The sequence below is a fragment of the Ziziphus jujuba genome, chromosome 1 (assembly GCF_031755915.1).
Source record: "Ziziphus jujuba cultivar Dongzao chromosome 1, ASM3175591v1".
NCBI lineage: Eukaryota > Viridiplantae > Streptophyta > Magnoliopsida > Rosales > Rhamnaceae > Ziziphus > Ziziphus jujuba.
The window spans coordinates 46056044-46074085 of record NC_083379.1 but is presented as its reverse complement, the minus strand read 5'-3'; the positions used below and the strand labels follow the sequence as shown (position 1 = coordinate 46074085).

Genomic DNA, 18042 nt, shown 5'->3' with positions numbered 1-18042 from the left:
AATGATTTATTACCTCCTTTCCTATGTAGTTTGTATATGCGAGTCAGAATCAATCCAAGCAGTACAAATTTACCTCTTTCTCTTCAAACACTTGAGAAAAAATTGAAGTAGAAAATACTAGAAATCTCATTATCACCCATTTTTCCAAAACAATATGCAAGAAGCAAGGAAGCTGGATGCCACCACCACCAAGGATTGCCATACCCCTGGACATAATCAACGGCTGACAGACAGGATGGTGAAGGACTTGATGGTAAATAAGCGCAGGCTTGTGGAGGTTCCTTACACCGCATCCCTTGCTCACACCATGAATGCTTTGGTTGCCAATCGGGTGGTGGCTCTGCCTGTTGCAGCACCTCCTGGCCACTGGATTGGAGCCGGTGGATCCATGATCATGGAGACTGATAAGCAGACTGGTGTTGTACGGAAGCACTATATAGGGATGGTTACCATGCTTGATATTTTGGCTCACATTGGTGGTGTTAATGATGCTGCGATGGACGGTTCTGATGTCTCTGATCTTGATCGGAAGATGTCTGTTGAGGTGTCCTCCATCATTGGTCATTGCCTTGAGGGTCTCAGTTTATGGACTTTGAACCCTAATACAAGGTAAAATTTTGATTTATTTAATTTGCTCTTTTGTCTTCTGTATAGACGATATGTATGTATATTAGATGGCTTTTTGTTATGAGATCCCCACTGTTTGATAAAACAACACACAGACAGAACTAATACCAATGTAAACGGTTATATACCTATGTAATTGCCCACTACAGATCCTAATGGTGATGAGCTAGATATTTATTTATATTAGATTAAATAAGTAACATACCAACATTAAATGTTGCTTATTTGAATAATTCTTATATTTTATACTTGATAGTTTTTTTTCATTAATAATTCTTGACTCTAAATTTGCTATGACTGTCCGTTTATAAACTAGGGTCCTCCATTGTGTTTCATGGTCAAAGTATTATTATGTGATGACATAACAAATGGGTTTTTGCGGTTAAATTTCGACATGTTATATACATGTTCTTCCATGATTTTGAAAACAAGTGGTGCAGCATCCTAGACTGTATGGAAGTGTTCAGCAAAGGAATCCACCGTGCTATCGTTCCAGTAGACAGCCAAATGGACAACATCTCAGGTGTAGAACTCATGGAATCTGCATCCAGCTATCGAATGCTAACGCAGATGGACTTGTTGAAGTTCTTGAAAGAACACGATTCCGAACTCAAATCAATCACATCCCATCTGATCAATGTGTTAGGAGCAATAACTCATGATGTTTATGCAATTACCGATCGGACTACACTTCTAGAAGCCATCAAGTGCATGCGAACTGCCATGTTAAATGCTGTTCCCATTGTCAGATCCTCAGAGTCCCCTGAAGAACATCACAACCAACTTGTAAATGTAAGTCTTCAATCTCATTATTTCAATTTATACTCCTCAATATTATGTACAATGGCTATATTTATGTATCTATGCGTTGCAGGGGAGGGGAAGGAAGCTGATTGGAACGTTTTCTGCAACCGATCTGAGAGGCTGTCACCTTGCAACTCTGCAATCATGGTTACGTCTAAGTGCTCTGGAATTCACCGAGACAGTCTCAACGAGCCCTCTATATGCAGCATCCAATGCAACGACACCGTCTAGGGTTCTTGTGAGTTGCCAAGCTGAAGCATCTCTGGCTGATGTTATTGATAAATTAGTCACTAAGCATGTCCATCGAGTTTGGGTGGTGGATTCACATGATTCACTTGTGGGGCTTGTTTCTCTCACTGATATAATTAGGGTGTTAAGGGTCTCTCTGCTTTGTAATCCTGAGTGAAATTAGTTGTGATGTAGTTGAACTTGGACAACTTTTTGTTTGGTATGTAAGAAGAATTTTGGAGTTTTGTTTGTGCATGTTAAAGTGCTACTTATATAGCATGGATTCTACAGTATGCAATTTCGTGTCCGTCATTATATATTGCAACAGAAAAACAGAGTGATATATAATAGCTAAATCAGAAACATTGAGATAAAGCACATATATCATGATATTTATATATGTAGCAAGAAACTGGCTTTCTTGTACTAAAAACTTAAGCAAAATATAAGGTAGGTATCTTGGCATTTATTGCGGTTAAGCTGATAAGTTGAAATTTGTAACAAATTTATAAATGAAGTGGTTAGAACTAGAAATAGGTACTCCCATCACCTACTTTGAAGGCTTTAAATGATAAACCAGTGTTGTCAGAAGGATGTTTCAATCACTTTCTTTTTATTTAATATGAGAAAATGACAAAAAGACAGTGGAAACAAATGGGCAGAAATATGATGCTTAACAGTAAAATTTCTGATCATGTCTTAGAATTAGAATCTCCGCAACCGTAAGCACAGATGGATTGGGATTGGAGGTGAAAATGAACCATTTAATTTGGCAGTATTAAAGTGATGCAGTGGTAAAACTGTTAGTTTATTAATTCAAACATAGAAAAAAAGGCTACTGAATATTCAACCAAACCCACTGTTTTCTTACTGTCGGTGATCATATACTCATGACCCCTGAATGTGGGTTCAATTAATCTACCAAAACCTTATTTACTTTAAACCAGCTTTCAGTCCAAAAAAGTTTGTAGCTAATATATTATATCCGGAATCATTGTAATAGAAATGAATTTATTAATTAATATGTAAATCAAAATTTGTGCATCTAAGAGACAGAGACAGTCACCTATCATAAGTGGACTGATTTCGGTGCAGAGGGCCAGAAGCATACGTGATTACAATTCACAAGGGATGTGGGACCTGCGGTCTTTGTTTACTTTATATAACATGTGCAGAGAAGATGCAATTTGGATTTTGACACTTTAACACTCTTTACTTTTGGTAACAAAGAGTCGTACGTTACAACAAAGAACGTTGGATGTCAACTTTCGGTTTCACTATTTATGATGATGAGGATGACGATGGTATTATTGCATTCTTATTTTTACCTTTTTTTTTTTTAAAATAAAATAAAATAAAATAAAAAGTTCATTTGCATTTAGGTTCTATATGATTTCTCTCTTTTACTAATAAATGAAACTTGGTCTGAGCCTCTGAGACAGGTAGGTGTTTTGAGGCATTTAAAACTGGTCATGAATGTTAGTTCATCATCATTGTTGACTTTCATAACATATAGCAATTAGAACCTACGGAGACATTCTTCGTACTTTATCCTCATCAAAATTCAAGCATTTCCTAGATTTTAACGAATTGAAATTGGAAATAAACAAATCTTTTTTTTTTTTTTCTCCTCATTCCATTCATTAGTTCATGTAAGCCTAGGTGAGGAACTCAATTAATTAATCAATCATCTAGGAAATACTTTCACACACACAAATAAATAAATTGGGCAGATCGGAGTCCTCCCACGTGAAATTCGGAAAAGGCGCACGTGCAAAAAGCACGGGTAAAGAAACAGTAGTGGATGAGAGACGAAAAAGAGACAAAATAGAGAGAGAAAGAGAGAGAGAGAGAGAGAGAGAGAGAGGCATTTGCACTTCCAAAGCAAAGACCAAACGCTTCATAGGAAGCTCCGCCTCAAATCAAAACCCATCCCATCATTTATAAAAATACCATTCAAATCCCTCCAAGCACAACCCATGTCGTCATTTTTCTCCTTTTGGTATCCTGCAGCCACCCAATGAACGGCCTCGTATGTGCCCCATGCACCCCCTCCCTCAACAACAGGAGACGTAACAGCACATCCTCTATCGCCGCCGCCAGCATCGGAGAAGACGACATGAACACGGGCATGCCGTCGTCGCCCAAGAAGCCCAAGCCCAAGCCAAAGCCCTCCTTCTTGACTTGGACGGCGGAGGATGTCGTCAACGTGGCGAGATTCCATTGGGTGCCCTGCATATTTGCCGTGGGGCTGTTGGTCTTCATGGGGGTTGAGTATACCATTCTCATGGTGCCCTCCACGTCGCCGCCTTTGGATCTGGGCTTCATTGCCACGCGTTCCCTGCATCGTCTCCTTTCCTCTTCCCCAACCCTCAACACCTTCCTAGCTTTTCTTAATACGGCAAGCACCCAACTAATCAATCTTCATTTTTTCAATATTGGGTTCCAGAGTTTTTGTTTTTATCTTCGAAAAGTATAACAATAACAATGACTCTGTTTTGGAATTTCTTTCCTGTCCACATTGCATTAGGTCATCAAAAATAAACAATTTTGTTTCGAAAAGTTTGATTCTTTTTAAGATCTATGATATGGATTTTACCTGTTTTTTTTTATTCTTTTTAAGATCTATGATATGGGTTTTGCATTTTTTTTTTTTTTTAACGATTTCAGGTGTTTGTGGGAATGCAAGCTGTTTATATACTGTGGGCATGGCTAATCGAAGGTCGACCAAGAGCCACAATCGCCGCTCTGTTCATGTTCACTTGCCGTGGCATTCTCGGTTCCTCCACGCAGCTTCCCTTGCCCCATGGATTTTTGGGGTCCGGAGTGGATTTCCCGGTGGGTAACGTGTCGTTTTTCTTGTTCTTTTCCGGTCACGTTGCCGGATCTTTGATAGCATCGCTGGACATGAGAAGGATGCAGAGGTTGGAATTGGCATGGAGTTTCGATTTGCTGAATGTGCTTCAGGGAGTGAGGCTGTTGGGTACCAGAGGTCATTATACGATAGATTTGGCTGTTGGAGTTGGTGCCGGGATTCTCTTTGATTTTCTTGCCGGAAAATACGAGGAAACCAAGAGAAAACCAAGCATTCTTGCTGCAGCTGCTACAACAACAATTGCTACTAAAGAGACTTTGTTTACGTAAACAGAAAAAAGTATTTGCCTAATGTAGAGGGACCAGTTAGGGATAGCCAGTGCTCCGAATTTGTTGAAAAGGAAATGAAAAAAATGCTATACATATTCGAAAGACAACAGTGAAAAAAAAAGAAAAATTGTATGGAATTGTATAGAAATTTGAGAGGTTAATGCGGTTGCTTTCACCGGCATTTTCCTTTTTACATTTTTATTGGGCTCAGTAACTAAATATAATGGGCTCAGTAATAAAAAAAAAAAAAACATATAATGGATGTAATAATTAAAACAGTAACCAAAATCAAATAATAGTAAATGACACTTATCTTAATTTATTTTTTTCTTCACTTAATTAAAAAAAATGATATATATGAAAAATATATAAATAATAATTATTGAATTTCTAAATATAAAAACTTTTCACACAGTTATCCAATAAAATCTAGATATAGTTGTCGTAATTAAAATAAAACAATTTTACAATAAAAAATTATATACTATATAGTGTAATATCTTCCAAAAATTAAAGAAAAAAACTTTAAAAAGGATGTTACGACCACAGTAATTATCCTAATTCCTTAAATCAAATTCTGCAGACTCGTAAACATTGACTGGATTTCGACAATTGTCATTAAATAAAACAGCGATATTCTGCAATAAAAAAATAATAATCAAACAGCGATACGACACGAACGCCAAATTTGTCAATCGGCTCCAGTCTATATTTACGACTCTTTCTTGGAAAAAAATGCCACGTCGATTTGCCACGTCACTCCTCCTTTTTTTTTTTTGGTTTGTTTTTTTTTATTTTTCAGTAAAGTTAAGCCAAAAGCAGTAAATCAACCTCGCGGTTGCTTCCCCTTGAAGCCCACGCGAATCTTGCCCCTGATAAGCTATTCTACTTATCATCCTCAGAATTACTTGTCGTATCAATTGTCTTATCAAATGAAGTTATCGTATCCTCCGCCTGACTTATCACTGGTCCATTGCCCTATCTCTGATAACTGACTAATGCCCACTGCATTACGATCATGATTGACGTTTGCATTCCACGTGTCGGATTTTTAGACGGCCACATCTATAAACTGGTGAGCATTTTTGGACACGTCCAATATTTAATACATGTGAGGTACACGAACCTAGTGGCGCGTGCCACGCTTCTTTTCTCACGGAAATTTATAAAACTGAATATTCTATCCGGGGTTCTATTACGGTGTTATCACACTCATTATACTCCCATACTTCGTGCGCTTTAAATGGTGGGATAACAAGCAACCTGGACCCACCAAAAAAAAAAAAAAAAAGAGGAAAGAAGAAAAGTTTTTTTATTTTTTTCACCTACAGATATTTTTATTGTTAGCAATTTATCAAGTTTTACTGGTAATTATCCATCAATTTGTAATTGATTTATTAGCTAATAATTAAATAATAACAACTAGAATATAAAACATAAATAAAAAATAGGTTGGTTGTTAATTTTATTTAAAAATGAAGGAATAATTTCTATGAAAATCATTTGAAGGAAAATATAAAGCAACAAATTATATGATTATCTTAAAAAATTATAGCAGTTGAGGTTGTATTTGGGAAGGATGATGATGATGAGAAAAGGAAGGAGTGAGGGTGTATGGAGTAATCATGGGGCGGCGGCACAGAGTGGAGTGTACAGAATAAATGTGAAATTGGGGGTAAGGAGATGGTTGGGGGCTGAAGGCTCGCACTGTTATGGAAATTTCCTTGAAAGGACTTTCATTTCCGAAGAAAGAGACAAACCAAAACAGAAAAAAGGCAAAAAATAATTAAAAAAAAAAAAAAGAAATTGAAAAGGAGCAATAAATACACACACACACACACACACACACACACACACAAACACACAGAGAAAGAGACAGAGACGCATTTATATAAAAACCGACTTCGCTCGTCTTTGCTCATTGTTCTTCACGTCTTCTTCTCTCTAAAAAAGTCTCGATCTGCAGTTTTTTTTTTTTTTTTCCTTTTTCTCAAATTTTTTTTTTCTATCAAAGCCAGTCTATCCAAACACCAGAACGTAAAGACGTAAGCGTTTATGTTTGTTTATTTATGCGTGCGAATATTTTTTGGAGTGTGTTTAAAGGTTTTTATAAATGTATGTGTTCTTGTATACGTCTTTGTATCATTTTTGGTTTTTTTTCATTTGTCGTCAGTGATAATTTCGAGGAATTGAATCGCCAGTTAGAGCGAGAAGGGTGTGGAATTTGGGGGAACTGGAGCCCTAATTTTTTTTTTTTGTTTTTCTTTTTGCGGGGGATTTTGGTGGTGTGGTTGGAGATCTGTTAAAGGACGAGGGAAGCATGTCGTCGCTGAGCAGAGAGTTGGTTTTTCTGATACTTCAGTTTTTGGATGAAGAGAAATTCAAAGACACTGTTCATAGGTGGGCAACTTCCATCTTTTTTTCTTTTTTTCATTCATGTTTTTGTATATATTATTTGTTGGGTTTTAAAGAATTGGGAAATGGAGCGAATATTAGAAAAAGAAATTTGGGTCTATTTTTGCTATGCTGTTTTGGACTTTACTTGAGCTCTGAATTCTGGTTCAACTGATTGTATGTGTGTGAAGGTTGGAGAAAGAATCAGGGTTCTTCTTCAACATGAGGTATTTCGAGGATTGTGTGGCTAATGGTGAATGGGATGAGGTGGAGAAGTACCTATCTGGGTTTACTAAGGTTGATGATAATAGATACTCGATGAAGATCTTCTTTGAGATTCGAAAGCAAAAATATCTTGAGGCACTTGACAAGTGAGTTATTTGCTTTTGTTCTGGCATATACAGTTGAGTGACAGTAGTGTCCAATTGGAATATTCAGTGTATGTAATAGCTTTGTCTTATGTGCTGTTTTAAATTTTTTCTCATGTGTAAATGTACAGGCATGACAATGCCAAAGCGGTTGAGATTCTTGTGAAGGATTTGAAAGTTTTTGCCACATTTAACGAAGACCTTTTCAAGGAAATTACCATGCTTTTGACGTTGGCTAACTTCAGGTATGTCGAGTATTTCTAATTGAAAACGTTTTTGCATTTAATTGTGATCAAGGATGATGTCCAATACGTGGTTTCTTGAACTGCATCATAAAACATTGCAGGATTATAATTTCTTAGTTAACCTTATTCAGTAGTGACATTTTACTTGGGAAGATTTTAATCCTTATATGTAGATTAACAGTCTGTTATGTAGTTTTGTTCTCACCAAACAAGGTTTTGTGGGACACTGGAAATTTTGTATAGGCCCATAAAATTCATGTTTGTAAACTATAGATCAAGTCAGTATAAGAAGATTCAACATGTCTATGGCATGTAGCCAATGCTTTTTTATTGGCTATTGTTTTTTTTCAATTCTGGAAGTGTTTCCAGAATATTAGCATACTTTAGCCATTGCTCATTGTAGCTTGTGAGTTGAAGTTGTTTGAAGATGCACATGATTCGTTGCAGAGTGGAAAATTGTAGAATGTTTAACCTAGAAAAATGGATAAGGTTTTCAGTGGACAAAGTATAATGAAACAATCATGTCCAGTTACAAAAATGGTAATATCCTCTTTGTAATTATTATTTTTTATTTTAACTAGGAAAATTAATGTAAAAAGGTAGTATTGGTTCGTAGTCTGAAGCATGACAGCTGGATCCTAGGGCAAGAAGTTTCTGCAAAAAAAATTTGTGCTTGCTTCTATTCTTAAGTTAGAGTTTATTTCTTAGGCGTCTCACTGTAAGTGTTTCTCAGGGAGAACGAGCAGCTATGCAAATATGGAGAGACCAAGCATGCGAGGGCTATAATGCTTGGTGAACTTAAAAAGTTAATCGAGGCTAATCCGCTTTTCCGTGACAAACTTCAATTTCCCAGCTTTAAGAACTCAAGGCTGAGGACGCTTATTAATCAGAGGTAAATTGAACAAGTCTTATCAGATATATTTTTATCCCCTTTTTAAACTGCATTTCAAAATATGTCTGGCCAGCTGACATTGTTGATCCTGTTATGTTTGTTGAATTGCAGTTTGAATTGGCAGCATCAGCTTTGCAAGAACCCAAGGCCTAATCCAGATATAAAAACTCTTTTTGTGGACCATAGCTGTGGGCAGCCAAATGGTGCTCGTGCTCCTTCTCCTGTTACAAACCCTTTGTTGGGCTCCATTCCCAAAGTAGGTGGTTTCCCACCACTAGGTGCTCACGGTGTAAGTCAACAAGAGACTTCAAAGTTTGATTTTAAAAGGTAGTTATTTATGAGGAATTTTAGTGACTGTTTAGTTATTTATTTTTTCTGTGTAATTAGCCTTTTCAGCCTGCACCAGCAGCTATTACGGCATCTCTTGCTGGATGGATGGCCAACCCATCGTCTGTGCCACACCAGTCAGTTCCTGTTGGGCCTATTGGACTAACTGCTCCTGGTAACGCAGGTATTGATTACTTTCTAGAGTTATTTTCTATCTGCTATTACTTGTTCCAAATTCTGTGGTTTTTATTTTATGGTATTCGACACCGATAAGTCTGAAAGTTATAGATATAAGTTGATGATTAGTGTGAGCTCCTTTAATGTGGTGGAGTTTAGAGTGAGGTTAACAAGGAAAAGCAGATATATCAAAATGTGTAAGCTTGGTTTTTATAATTAGTCCAAATAAATAAATTATTTAATTTAACTTTGGATTAGGTACTCAAGATTTTATGTTGGTCTATCAGAATGATTTTGCATACTTCTTAAAAAGGTATATGGTACAAGTTGTGGTTCCTTGATAAGCTAGCTATGTTTTTATAAACACAGAAAATTGTACTCTTTTTGCTTGAAAATCAATGATTTGGTGAAGTTAGCTCCTAACAAAAAATATATTCATAAAATAAATGTTAATTATATCCTATTTCCCCTTATTTAGGGCGCTTAAAATGTTAACTAGTTTCCTCTATTAAAATTTGCTATTTCAACTAAGTTTATTATCCTTCTCTCCATCTATTTTCTGTGGTAGCTTCTATGCTAAAGAGGCCTAACAATCCAACAATGGACTACCAAACTGCAGATTCTGAACATGCACTCAAGAGATCAAGGCCTTTTGGGATACCAGAAGAGGTATCAGAATGTTTCTCCTTTTTCTTAAGTGGAAGATTTTGGGAGATTTTGAGTTTTATAGTTGTTGCAATTCATTTTAATCATTTTGAGAACTAATATTGTAGAAAAAAAATTCTATTTCTCCATTTTCTTTGGTTGAAAGCTGTAGGAGGAACTGGAAATACTTTGTAATCTTGTTATGCAAAGAGTTTTTCAGAATTGTGCTTTTACATCCATTATATTTGTTTCTATGATTTTCTCCTACCTGTCCTTTTCATCCACCTTGCAGGTCAATAATGTGCCTGTTCAAGTCTTGCCAGTCTCATATCCTGGCCAGAGCCATCCCCTTGTGTTGCCCTTTTCTGATGACTTGCCAAGGACTGTCATTGCCAATTTGAATCAGGGTTCTGCTGTAAAGAGCCTGGATTTTCATCCAATACATCAAACTCTGCTGCTTGGTTAGTTACTGATGCTTAAAAGAATTTGCCTTTAAATTTTGGTTTTTGTTTCCTTAGGTTGAAGTATAACCATTTAAGGCTTTTGCATTGAAAGATGATCAACCTCTCTCTTATTTTCCTCCAATCTTAGTTGGAACAAACATGGGTGATATCACCATTTGGGAGATAGCAAGCAGGGAGAGGCTTGTCATTCGGGATTTCAAGATTTGGGACCTTGGGGCATGTACAGCAATTCTGAAGGTTTGTTTTACCCTGCCCTTTTCTCCTTTTTCCCCTGTTCTTGGACGATATTTTGTAGTGATTGTACCTTCAATTGATAAGCCTAATTTGATATCTTTTGTTCCTACATGACAGGCATCTATGTCCAATGAATATACTGCTTCTGTAAATCGTGTTGTTTGGAGTCCTGATGGTGCTCTTTTTGGTATGTTCAAGGATTCTATTAGTTTTCATTTTGATGAAATATTTTTATCATGACGTTGGACATATAGGATAAAAAATTGATTCTTTTGATTGATATCTATTTCAGGTGTTGCATATTCCAAGCACATCGTGCAGATATGTTCCTATCATGGTGGTGATGATCTAAGAAACCATCTTGAGGTATTTCTTTTATGATGTTTTATTTAGTTATTTATTTTTTTGGTTTATCTACCTAAAAATGACTTAACTGGTATCTCTTCTCTGTTTTATTTATTACTTTTCTTAAGCTTCTTTAGTTTTGTGCTGATTTAATTTCTATCTTAAAATTTAAACAGATTGATGCCCATGTTGGTAATGTTAATGACATTGCTTTCTCTCACCCAAGCAAACAATTATGCATCATAACTTGTGGAGAGGACAAGACCATTAAGGTTTGCTTGTTTGGCTTTCCCCTTCATTGTTAATGCAAGCATATGGACTTCTTGTTTAAAATTTGCATCCTTGTGCAGGTGTGGGATGCTGTCACTGGTAATAAGCTGTATACTTTTGAAGGTCATGAAGCTCCGGTTTATTCTGTGTGCCCACATCAGAAGGAAAACATTCAGGTATTCCAAGTTTGGTTCACACTGTAACTTAACTTGAGATTTGCTGTCTCTCATTTTTTTTTTTCTTTTTTTTTTCCCCAATACATATGTTTATATATATTTATGTGTGTGTGTGTGTGTGTGTGTGTAGGCGTCTGAAACTTAATCTGACGGCTATGTCGTGTTTGAATGCACATATTACACATTGTCTTCTTTTTTTTTTTTTTAAATTTTTTTTTTTAATTTATTGATTTTTTTTTTTTTTTTTTTTTTTTGCCCTTTCCTAGTTCATCTTTTCAACAGCCACTGATGGGAAAATCAAGGCATGGTTATATGATAACATGGGTTCTAGAGTCGATTATGATGCTCCTGGTCACTCTTGCACAAAAATGGCATATAGTGCTGATGGGACAAGGTACCATACAATGTGTATTTTTCTGTGTTTTAATTTAGTATTTGAACATTGTTGATTGGTTTTTTAAATGGTTGTCTTACATTGCACATCACAGGCTTTTCTCTTGTGGAACAAGTAAAGATGGGGAATCATTTATTGTGGAGTGGAATGAAAGTGAGGGAGCTGTCAAGCGATCATATCATGGTCTTGGAAAGCGGAGTATGGGAGTCGTGCAGTTTGATACTACCAAGAACCGATTCTTGGCTGCTGGTGATGAATCTTTGGTCAAATATTGGGACATGGACAACGTAAACCTGTTGGCTACTGTGGATGCAGAGGGCGGATTACCGGTATAACCATACACCGCTCTCTTATTAATTATAGCCAGTTATATTAAATAATGTTTTTTGTTGAACAATTGTAATCTTTAACTTTTTAGGCCTCGCCTTGCATACGATTTAACAAAGACGGGATACTGCTGGCTGTTTCAACGAGTGAGAATGGTATCAAAGTACTTGCAAATGCTGATGGTCTGCGGCTTTTGCATTCCATTGAAATTCGTGCAGTCGATGCCTCCAGGGGTTTTTCTGGGATTGCTTCAAAGGTATGCTGTTCTTTCAGATGTTAGTAGGTGACCTAAAACATGACTTCTGTATGAATCCATAATTTATCTTGCAGGGACCCATTATAGGCACATTTGGTGCTTCAAGTTTAGCTGCTGGAACAAGCAATGGGGTTGCTGATAGAAGTGTACCATTGACAGGAATGGTTGGATTGGTAAGGGTTGATTTTTTTTTTTTTTTTTTTTCCCTTCTTCTTTTCACTCTCTCTCCATTTATATTAGTATGGTTGTTTATTGAATCATTCTAGATAGATAATTAGTTGTATTTTTGAAGGGAGCAAATTTATATATTTGGCACCTTTTCAAATATTTACTTGGACTTTACTGTAGTCTTTATGGGGTATTGCCAAGAAAAAAAAAATTTACTTACTAGAATATTTTAGAATGGAGATAGCCGAAGTCTCACAGATGTGAAACCAAGGATCAATGATGATTTGGACAAATCAAAGATTTGGAAGCTGACAGAAGTTAACGAACCATCTCAACTTCGTTCACTACGGCTTCCTGATAGTCTACTGCCAAATAAGGTATCATTTAAATGCACAGAATTAGTTATTTACATTTCCTAAGGTGTGCAATCCCATTTTATATAATTTGTTGAAATTTTATCATTTTGAAGTTTTCATAAATGATTTGTTTTTATTGGTACATGTAAAATTATTTGTAAAATGTAACACAGAAATTAGTTTCTTGGCCAAGTTGTACATGGCATGAAATTTCTTGGACTGCAGTGTGCAAATTTTTGTTTGAATTATAATGTCTGTGTTGTTCTCTATATCCATGAATTCAGATTGTTAGGTTGATATATACAAATGTGGGAGGATCTATACTGGCGTTAGCATCTAATGCTGTACACAAACTTTGGAAATGGCAGAAAAATGAGCAGACTGAACTGGCAAAGGTATTACTAAGTTTGTTTTCAAGACCCCACTTGAGATAACATAATTATCTTTTTTCCATATCTGTTTGTATTTTCTTAGACGTGTGTTTGTTGTGTAGGCAACTACCACTGTGCCACCACGATTATGGCAACCTCCCAGTGGAATATTGATGACCAATGATATTAGTGATGCAAATGTTGATGATGCTGTTCCTTGCTTTGCTCTTTCAAAGAATGATTCTTATGTTATGTCAGCATCAGGTGGAAAAATTTCCCTTTTTAATATGATGACATTCAAGGTAAGTAAATATCCTCTGTGCTTGTACCTTTCCTTCCTTCCAATTGATTGGAATACATACCATAAGCTTTGCTAACCTCCTATTTTCTATACCATAAGCATTTATCTTCAAATTTTTTTTTTTTTTTTGCAGACGATGACAACATTTATGCCCCCACCACCTGCAGCAACATTTCTTGCTTTTCATCCAAAGGATAATAACATAATTGCCATAGGCATGGAGGACTCTTCAATTCAAATCTACAATGTCCGGATTGATGAGGTTTGAAGCCTGATCCAGAGATCTAATATTGTGAATCAATAACCTCAGTACATTTTGAATCTTTAAATTGTGACTTTGATGCACTCACTATCTGGACAGGTTAAAAGCAAGCTTAAAGGCCATCAAAAAAGAATCACTGGCTTAGCGTTCTCTAATATTTTGAACATTCTGGTTTCCTCAGGCTCTGATTCTCAGGTATTTATATCTTCTTTTGTGTTGATTGTGCAATACTTCTTTGGATTTCACAAATCATTTTTCTGCCTTGTCATTTCCTGCAGTCTTTGATGACTTCAACTTACTGTTATTAACTTAAAGATATCTTTTGCATGCATTAAATATTGTAAATTGGGAGTATGAGCTCTTGATAACCTTTATATATATTCCAGCTCTGCATTTGGAGCATGGATGGGTGGGAAAAACAGGCAAGTAAGCACTTGCAAATTCCGACCGGGCGGGTGCATTCTCCTCTTGCTCAGACCCGTGTGCAATTTCACCAAGATCAGATACATCTTCTGGTTGTCCATGAAACTCTAATAGCAATATATGAAGCAACGAAGTTGGAGTGTCTTAAGCATGTATGTTGAATGTTTTATTTAATGTGAACATATTCATGGATATTGTATTCTGTTTTAAAATGCATTTTGCTTGAAAATTTAATTATTTAATCATCACGATGCTTATGAAATCCATGCCCAAACACTATGCCTTTCCTTTCTCTCAAGTGTCCAACCATATTTATTCTGCACAAATATCTTTCTGTTTGTGACTTGTCATTCAAGTTATTAAAGTCTTTGTTATGCAGTGGCTTCCACGAGAATCCAGTGGTCCAATTACAGATGCAACGTATTCATGCGATAGCCAGTCCATCTTTGCGAGCGTTGAGGATGGAAGTGTGTACATTTTGACTGCCAATACACTGCGAATAAGGTGCCGCATTAGCCCTGCTGCCTATCTACCTGCTAATCCAAGGTATGGCTTAACTGTTAATGGCATATATATACAAACACTTGTTGCCGATGCACACTGCTGCATAACATTGTTCTTTTTATCTCACAGCACGAGGGTACATCCGGTGGTTGTTGCTGCTCATCCATCTGAACCTAATCAGTTTGCCGTTGGACTTACTGATGGTGGAATCCATGTTCTGGAACCACCAGAATCAGAGGGGAAGTGGGGTACTGCACCTCCAGTTGAAAATGGTGCTGGGCCAAGCGTTACCTCAGCTGGTGGTGCAATGGAGCAGGAGTCAAGGTAGCTAACAGTTAACGGTGACAGATTCTATTGTTTGTCTAGATGAAGAAGAGCTCAGTTGGTTGGAACCCATTTTATTTTAGGGGAAGCTGCAAATATTAGGTTAATGGTATATAGGGTTTAGGGACTGATGCAGAAATACTTTTAGACGATAGGTTGATGTCGATCTGTGATTGTCTTGGGAATTCCCTTCATACACACAGCAAACAAAAGGTAGACATGTTTGATACTATACAAAGAGGTGAAATGATTAGGGAGAGCAGAGCAGAGCAGTTTTATTAGGGCTAACTTTGGAGAATTTTGTCTCACTGTTGTATACAGAATAATGATCAACCATTTCGGAGTATTGTTCTTTTTTCCAGTTAGTGAAATTTGCTTTTCTTTCTTTCTTTATTGGTTGGAGTTTTTTTATTTTTATTTTTGTTTATTTTATTTTATTTTTTTAATCCATGTAGTCAAGAAAAGAAACGAAGAAATATTTTAATATGATTTTAGTCATGATCTGGCATATTCAAAGTCAAAGTACTGTCATCATATGGTTGAGATCAATTGTAATAATGATTTCATGCTTCTCCAATTTACACAATGAAAATCTTTACTCAAAACAACTTCGCAGCAAAGCTTTTTTAGTTTCGATGAAAGTAAAGAATAGAGTGAATTATATTGGTAGTTTGATTTTCTCTTCTATACGAAGTGCCAACAATGTTCTATTATGTTATTATCATCGATCTATAATTTCGTAAAACATTTATGATCAAAAGTGACGAATGTTTATTGTTATTTCACTCTATATTTTGTTATGAAACAAACATTTATACTACGCAAAAACCAAAAAAGAAAATAAGAAAAAGAAATATACATAGCAAAGGATCCCAAAATTCCATGTAGTGGAGCAGGCAGCATCTGTTATACGTAGAATCATTCTTATCCTTCGTCTAACAGCAATGACCACGTGGCATCCCAAAAATAGGCACGCAGATGACTCAAATCTTGCACTCGCCACGTACTCGTTTGTATCAGAATGATTTATTACCTCCTTTCCTATGTAGTTTGTATATGCGAGTCAGAATCAATCCAAGCAGTACAAATTTACCTCTTTCTCTTCAAACACTTGAGAAAAAATTGAAGTAGAAAATACTAGAAATCTCATTATCACCCATTTTTCCAAAACAATATGCAAGAAGCAAGGAAGCTGGATGCCACCACCACCAAGGATTGCCATACCCCTGGACATAATCAACGGCTGACAGACAGGATGGTGAAGGACTTGATGGTAAATAAGCGCAGGCTTGTGGAGGTTCCTTACACCGCATCCCTTGCTCACACCATGAATGCTTTGGTTGCCAATCGGGTGGTGGCTCTGCCTGTTGCAGCACCTCCTGGCCACTGGATTGGAGCCGGTGGATCCATGATCATGGAGACTGATAAGCAGACTGGTGTTGTACGGAAGCACTATATAGGGATGGTTACCATGCTTGATATTTTGGCTCACATTGGTGGTGTTAATGATGCTGCGATGGACGGTTCTGATGTCTCTGATCTTGATCGGAAGATGTCTGTTGAGGTGTCCTCCATCATTGGTCATTGCCTTGAGGGTCTCAGTTTATGGACTTTGAACCCTAATACAAGGTAAAATTTTGATTTATTTAATTTGCTCTTTTGTCTTCTGTATAGACGATATGTATGTATATTAGATGGCTTTTTGTTATGAGATCCCCACTGTTTGATAAAACAACACACAGACAGAACTAATACCAATGTAAACGGTTATATACCTATGTAATTGCCCACTACAGATCCTAATGGTGATGAGCTAGATATTTATTTATATTAGATTAAATAAGTAACATACCAACATTAAATGTTGCTTATTTGAATAATTCTTATATTTTATACTTGATAGTTTTTTTTCATTAATAATTCTTGACTCTAAATTTGCTATGACTGTCCGTTTATAAACTAGGGTCCTCCATTGTGTTTCATGGTCAAAGTATTATTATGTGATGACATAACAAATGGGTTTTTGCGGTTAAATTTCGACATGTTATATACATGTTCTTCCATGATTTTGAAAACAAGTGGTGCAGCATCCTAGACTGTATGGAAGTGTTCAGCAAAGGAATCCACCGTGCTATCGTTCCAGTAGACAGCCAAATGGACAACATCTCAGGTGTAGAACTCATGGAATCTGCATCCAGCTATCGAATGCTAACGCAGATGGACTTGTTGAAGTTCTTGAAAGAACACGATTCCGAACTCAAATCAATCACATCCCATCTGATCAATGTGTTAGGAGCAATAACTCATGATGTTTATGCAATTACCGATCGGACTACACTTCTAGAAGCCATCAAGTGCATGCGAACTGCCATGTTAAATGCTGTTCCCATTGTCAGATCCTCAGAGTCCCCTGAAGAACATCACAACCAACTTGTAAATGTAAGTCTTCAATCTCATTATTTCAATTTATACTCCTCAATATTATGTACAATGGCTATATTTATGTATCTATGCGTTGCAGGGGAGGGGAAGGAAGCTGATTGGAACGTTTTCTGCAACCGATCTGAGAGGCTGTCACCTTGCAACTCTGCAATCATGGTTACGTCTAAGTGCTCTGGAATTCACCGAGACAGTCTCAACGAGCCCTCTATATGCAGCATCCAATGCAACGACACCGTCTAGGGTTCTTGTGAGTTGCCAAGCTGAAGCATCTCTGGCTGATGTTATTGATAAATTAGTCACTAAGCATGTCCATCGAGTTTGGGTGGTGGATTCACATGATTCACTTGTGGGGCTTGTTTCTCTCACTGATATAATTAGGGTGTTAAGGGTCTCTCTGCTTTGTAATCCTGAGTGAAATTAGTTGTGATGTAGTTGAACTTGGACAACTTTTTGTTTGGTATGTAAGAAGAATTTTGGAGTTTTGTTTGTGCATGTTAAAGTGCTACTTATATAGCATGGATTCTACAGTATGCAATTTCGTGTCCGTCATTATATATTGCAACAGAAAAACAGA

The 18042-nt window shown here is 36.7% G+C and overlaps 4 protein-coding genes across 6 annotated transcripts; all 4 read left to right on the top strand.

The window, feature by feature from the left end:
• Positions 1-24: 24 nt before the first annotated feature.
• On the top strand, positions 25-1914 carry LOC132799130 (SNF1-related protein kinase regulatory subunit gamma-like PV42a). Its single transcript, XM_016015209.4, has 3 exons — positions 25-609; positions 1068-1419; positions 1502-1914. Exons 1-3 carry the CDS (start codon positions 155-157, stop codon positions 1835-1837), a joined length of 1143 nt encoding a protein of 380 aa, XP_015870695.2. The 5' UTR covers positions 25-154; the 3' UTR covers positions 1838-1914.
• Positions 1915-3359: 1445 nt separating this feature from the next.
• Positions 3360-4998, top strand: LOC132799975 (phosphatidylcholine:diacylglycerol cholinephosphotransferase 1-like). The gene is made up of 2 exons (XM_060812776.1): positions 3360-4060; positions 4330-4998. Exons 1-2 carry the CDS (start codon positions 3680-3682, stop codon positions 4801-4803), a joined length of 855 nt encoding a protein of 284 aa, XP_060668759.1. The 5' UTR covers positions 3360-3679; the 3' UTR covers positions 4804-4998.
• Positions 4999-6682: 1684 nt separating this feature from the next.
• Positions 6683-15419, top strand: LOC132800197 (topless-related protein 4-like). 3 transcript variants are annotated; one of them, XM_060813295.1, is made up of 26 exons: positions 6683-6848; positions 6977-7203; positions 7389-7568; positions 7697-7810; positions 8544-8702; positions 8814-8991; positions 9090-9213; positions 9826-9875; positions 10144-10312; positions 10443-10552; positions 10667-10736; positions 10842-10915; positions 11071-11166; positions 11245-11340; positions 11607-11734; positions 11829-12063; positions 12153-12317; positions 12392-12490; positions 12719-12862; positions 13126-13236; positions 13335-13514; positions 13647-13775; positions 13875-13970; positions 14162-14350; positions 14578-14744; positions 14832-15419. In XM_060813295.1, the coding sequence occupies exons 2-26, from the start codon at positions 7124-7126 to the stop codon at positions 15028-15030; spliced, it is 3342 nt and encodes a 1113-aa protein (XP_060669278.1). In that variant the 5' UTR covers positions 6683-6848; positions 6977-7123; the 3' UTR covers positions 15031-15419. The 3 variants fall into 3 exon arrangements, with proteins under 3 accessions (XP_060669278.1, XP_060669275.1, XP_060669276.1); XM_060813292.1 differs by having other exon boundaries at positions 9775-9875; XM_060813293.1 differs by lacking the exon at positions 6683-6848 and having other exon boundaries at positions 6875-7203; positions 9775-9875.
• Positions 15420-16070: 651 nt separating this feature from the next.
• Positions 16071-17960, top strand: LOC107407876 (SNF1-related protein kinase regulatory subunit gamma-like PV42a). The gene is made up of 3 exons (XM_060813299.1): positions 16071-16655; positions 17114-17465; positions 17548-17960. The coding sequence occupies exons 1-3, from the start codon at positions 16201-16203 to the stop codon at positions 17881-17883; spliced, it is 1143 nt and encodes a 380-aa protein (XP_060669282.1). The 5' UTR covers positions 16071-16200; the 3' UTR covers positions 17884-17960.
• The last annotated feature ends 82 nt before the right edge of the window (positions 17961-18042 follow it).

Bases quoted from the DNA above. Each gene is read 5' to 3' on its own strand.
- LOC132799130 (XM_016015209.4), top strand. From the start codon at position 155: ATGCAAGAAGCAAGGAAGCTGGATGCCACCACCACCAAGGATTGCCAT. The intron at 610-1,067 runs GTAAAATTTTGA...CAAGTGGTGCAG, and splicing joins ACTTTGAACCCTAATACAAG to CATCCTAGACTGTATGGAAG. The intron at 1,420-1,501 runs GTAAGTCTTCAA...TATGCGTTGCAG, and splicing joins ATCACAACCAACTTGTAAAT to GGGAGGGGAAGGAAGCTGAT.
- LOC107407876 (XM_060813299.1), top strand. From the start codon at position 16,201: ATGCAAGAAGCAAGGAAGCTGGATGCCACCACCACCAAGGATTGCCAT. The intron at 16,656-17,113 runs GTAAAATTTTGA...CAAGTGGTGCAG, and splicing joins ACTTTGAACCCTAATACAAG to CATCCTAGACTGTATGGAAG. The intron at 17,466-17,547 runs GTAAGTCTTCAA...TATGCGTTGCAG, and splicing joins ATCACAACCAACTTGTAAAT to GGGAGGGGAAGGAAGCTGAT.
- LOC132800197 (XM_060813292.1), top strand. From the start codon at position 7,124: ATGTCGTCGCTGAGCAGAGAGTTGGTTTTTCTGATACTTCAGTTTTTG. The intron at 10,916-11,070 runs GTATTTCTTTTA...AAATTTAAACAG, and splicing joins ATCTAAGAAACCATCTTGAG to ATTGATGCCCATGTTGGTAA. The intron at 11,735-11,828 runs GTACCATACAAT...TGCACATCACAG, and splicing joins TATAGTGCTGATGGGACAAG to GCTTTTCTCTTGTGGAACAA.
- LOC132799975 (XM_060812776.1), top strand. From the start codon at position 3,680: ATGAACGGCCTCGTATGTGCCCCATGCACCCCCTCCCTCAACAACAGG. The intron at 4,061-4,329 runs GCAAGCACCCAA...TAACGATTTCAG, and splicing joins TCCTAGCTTTTCTTAATACG to GTGTTTGTGGGAATGCAAGC.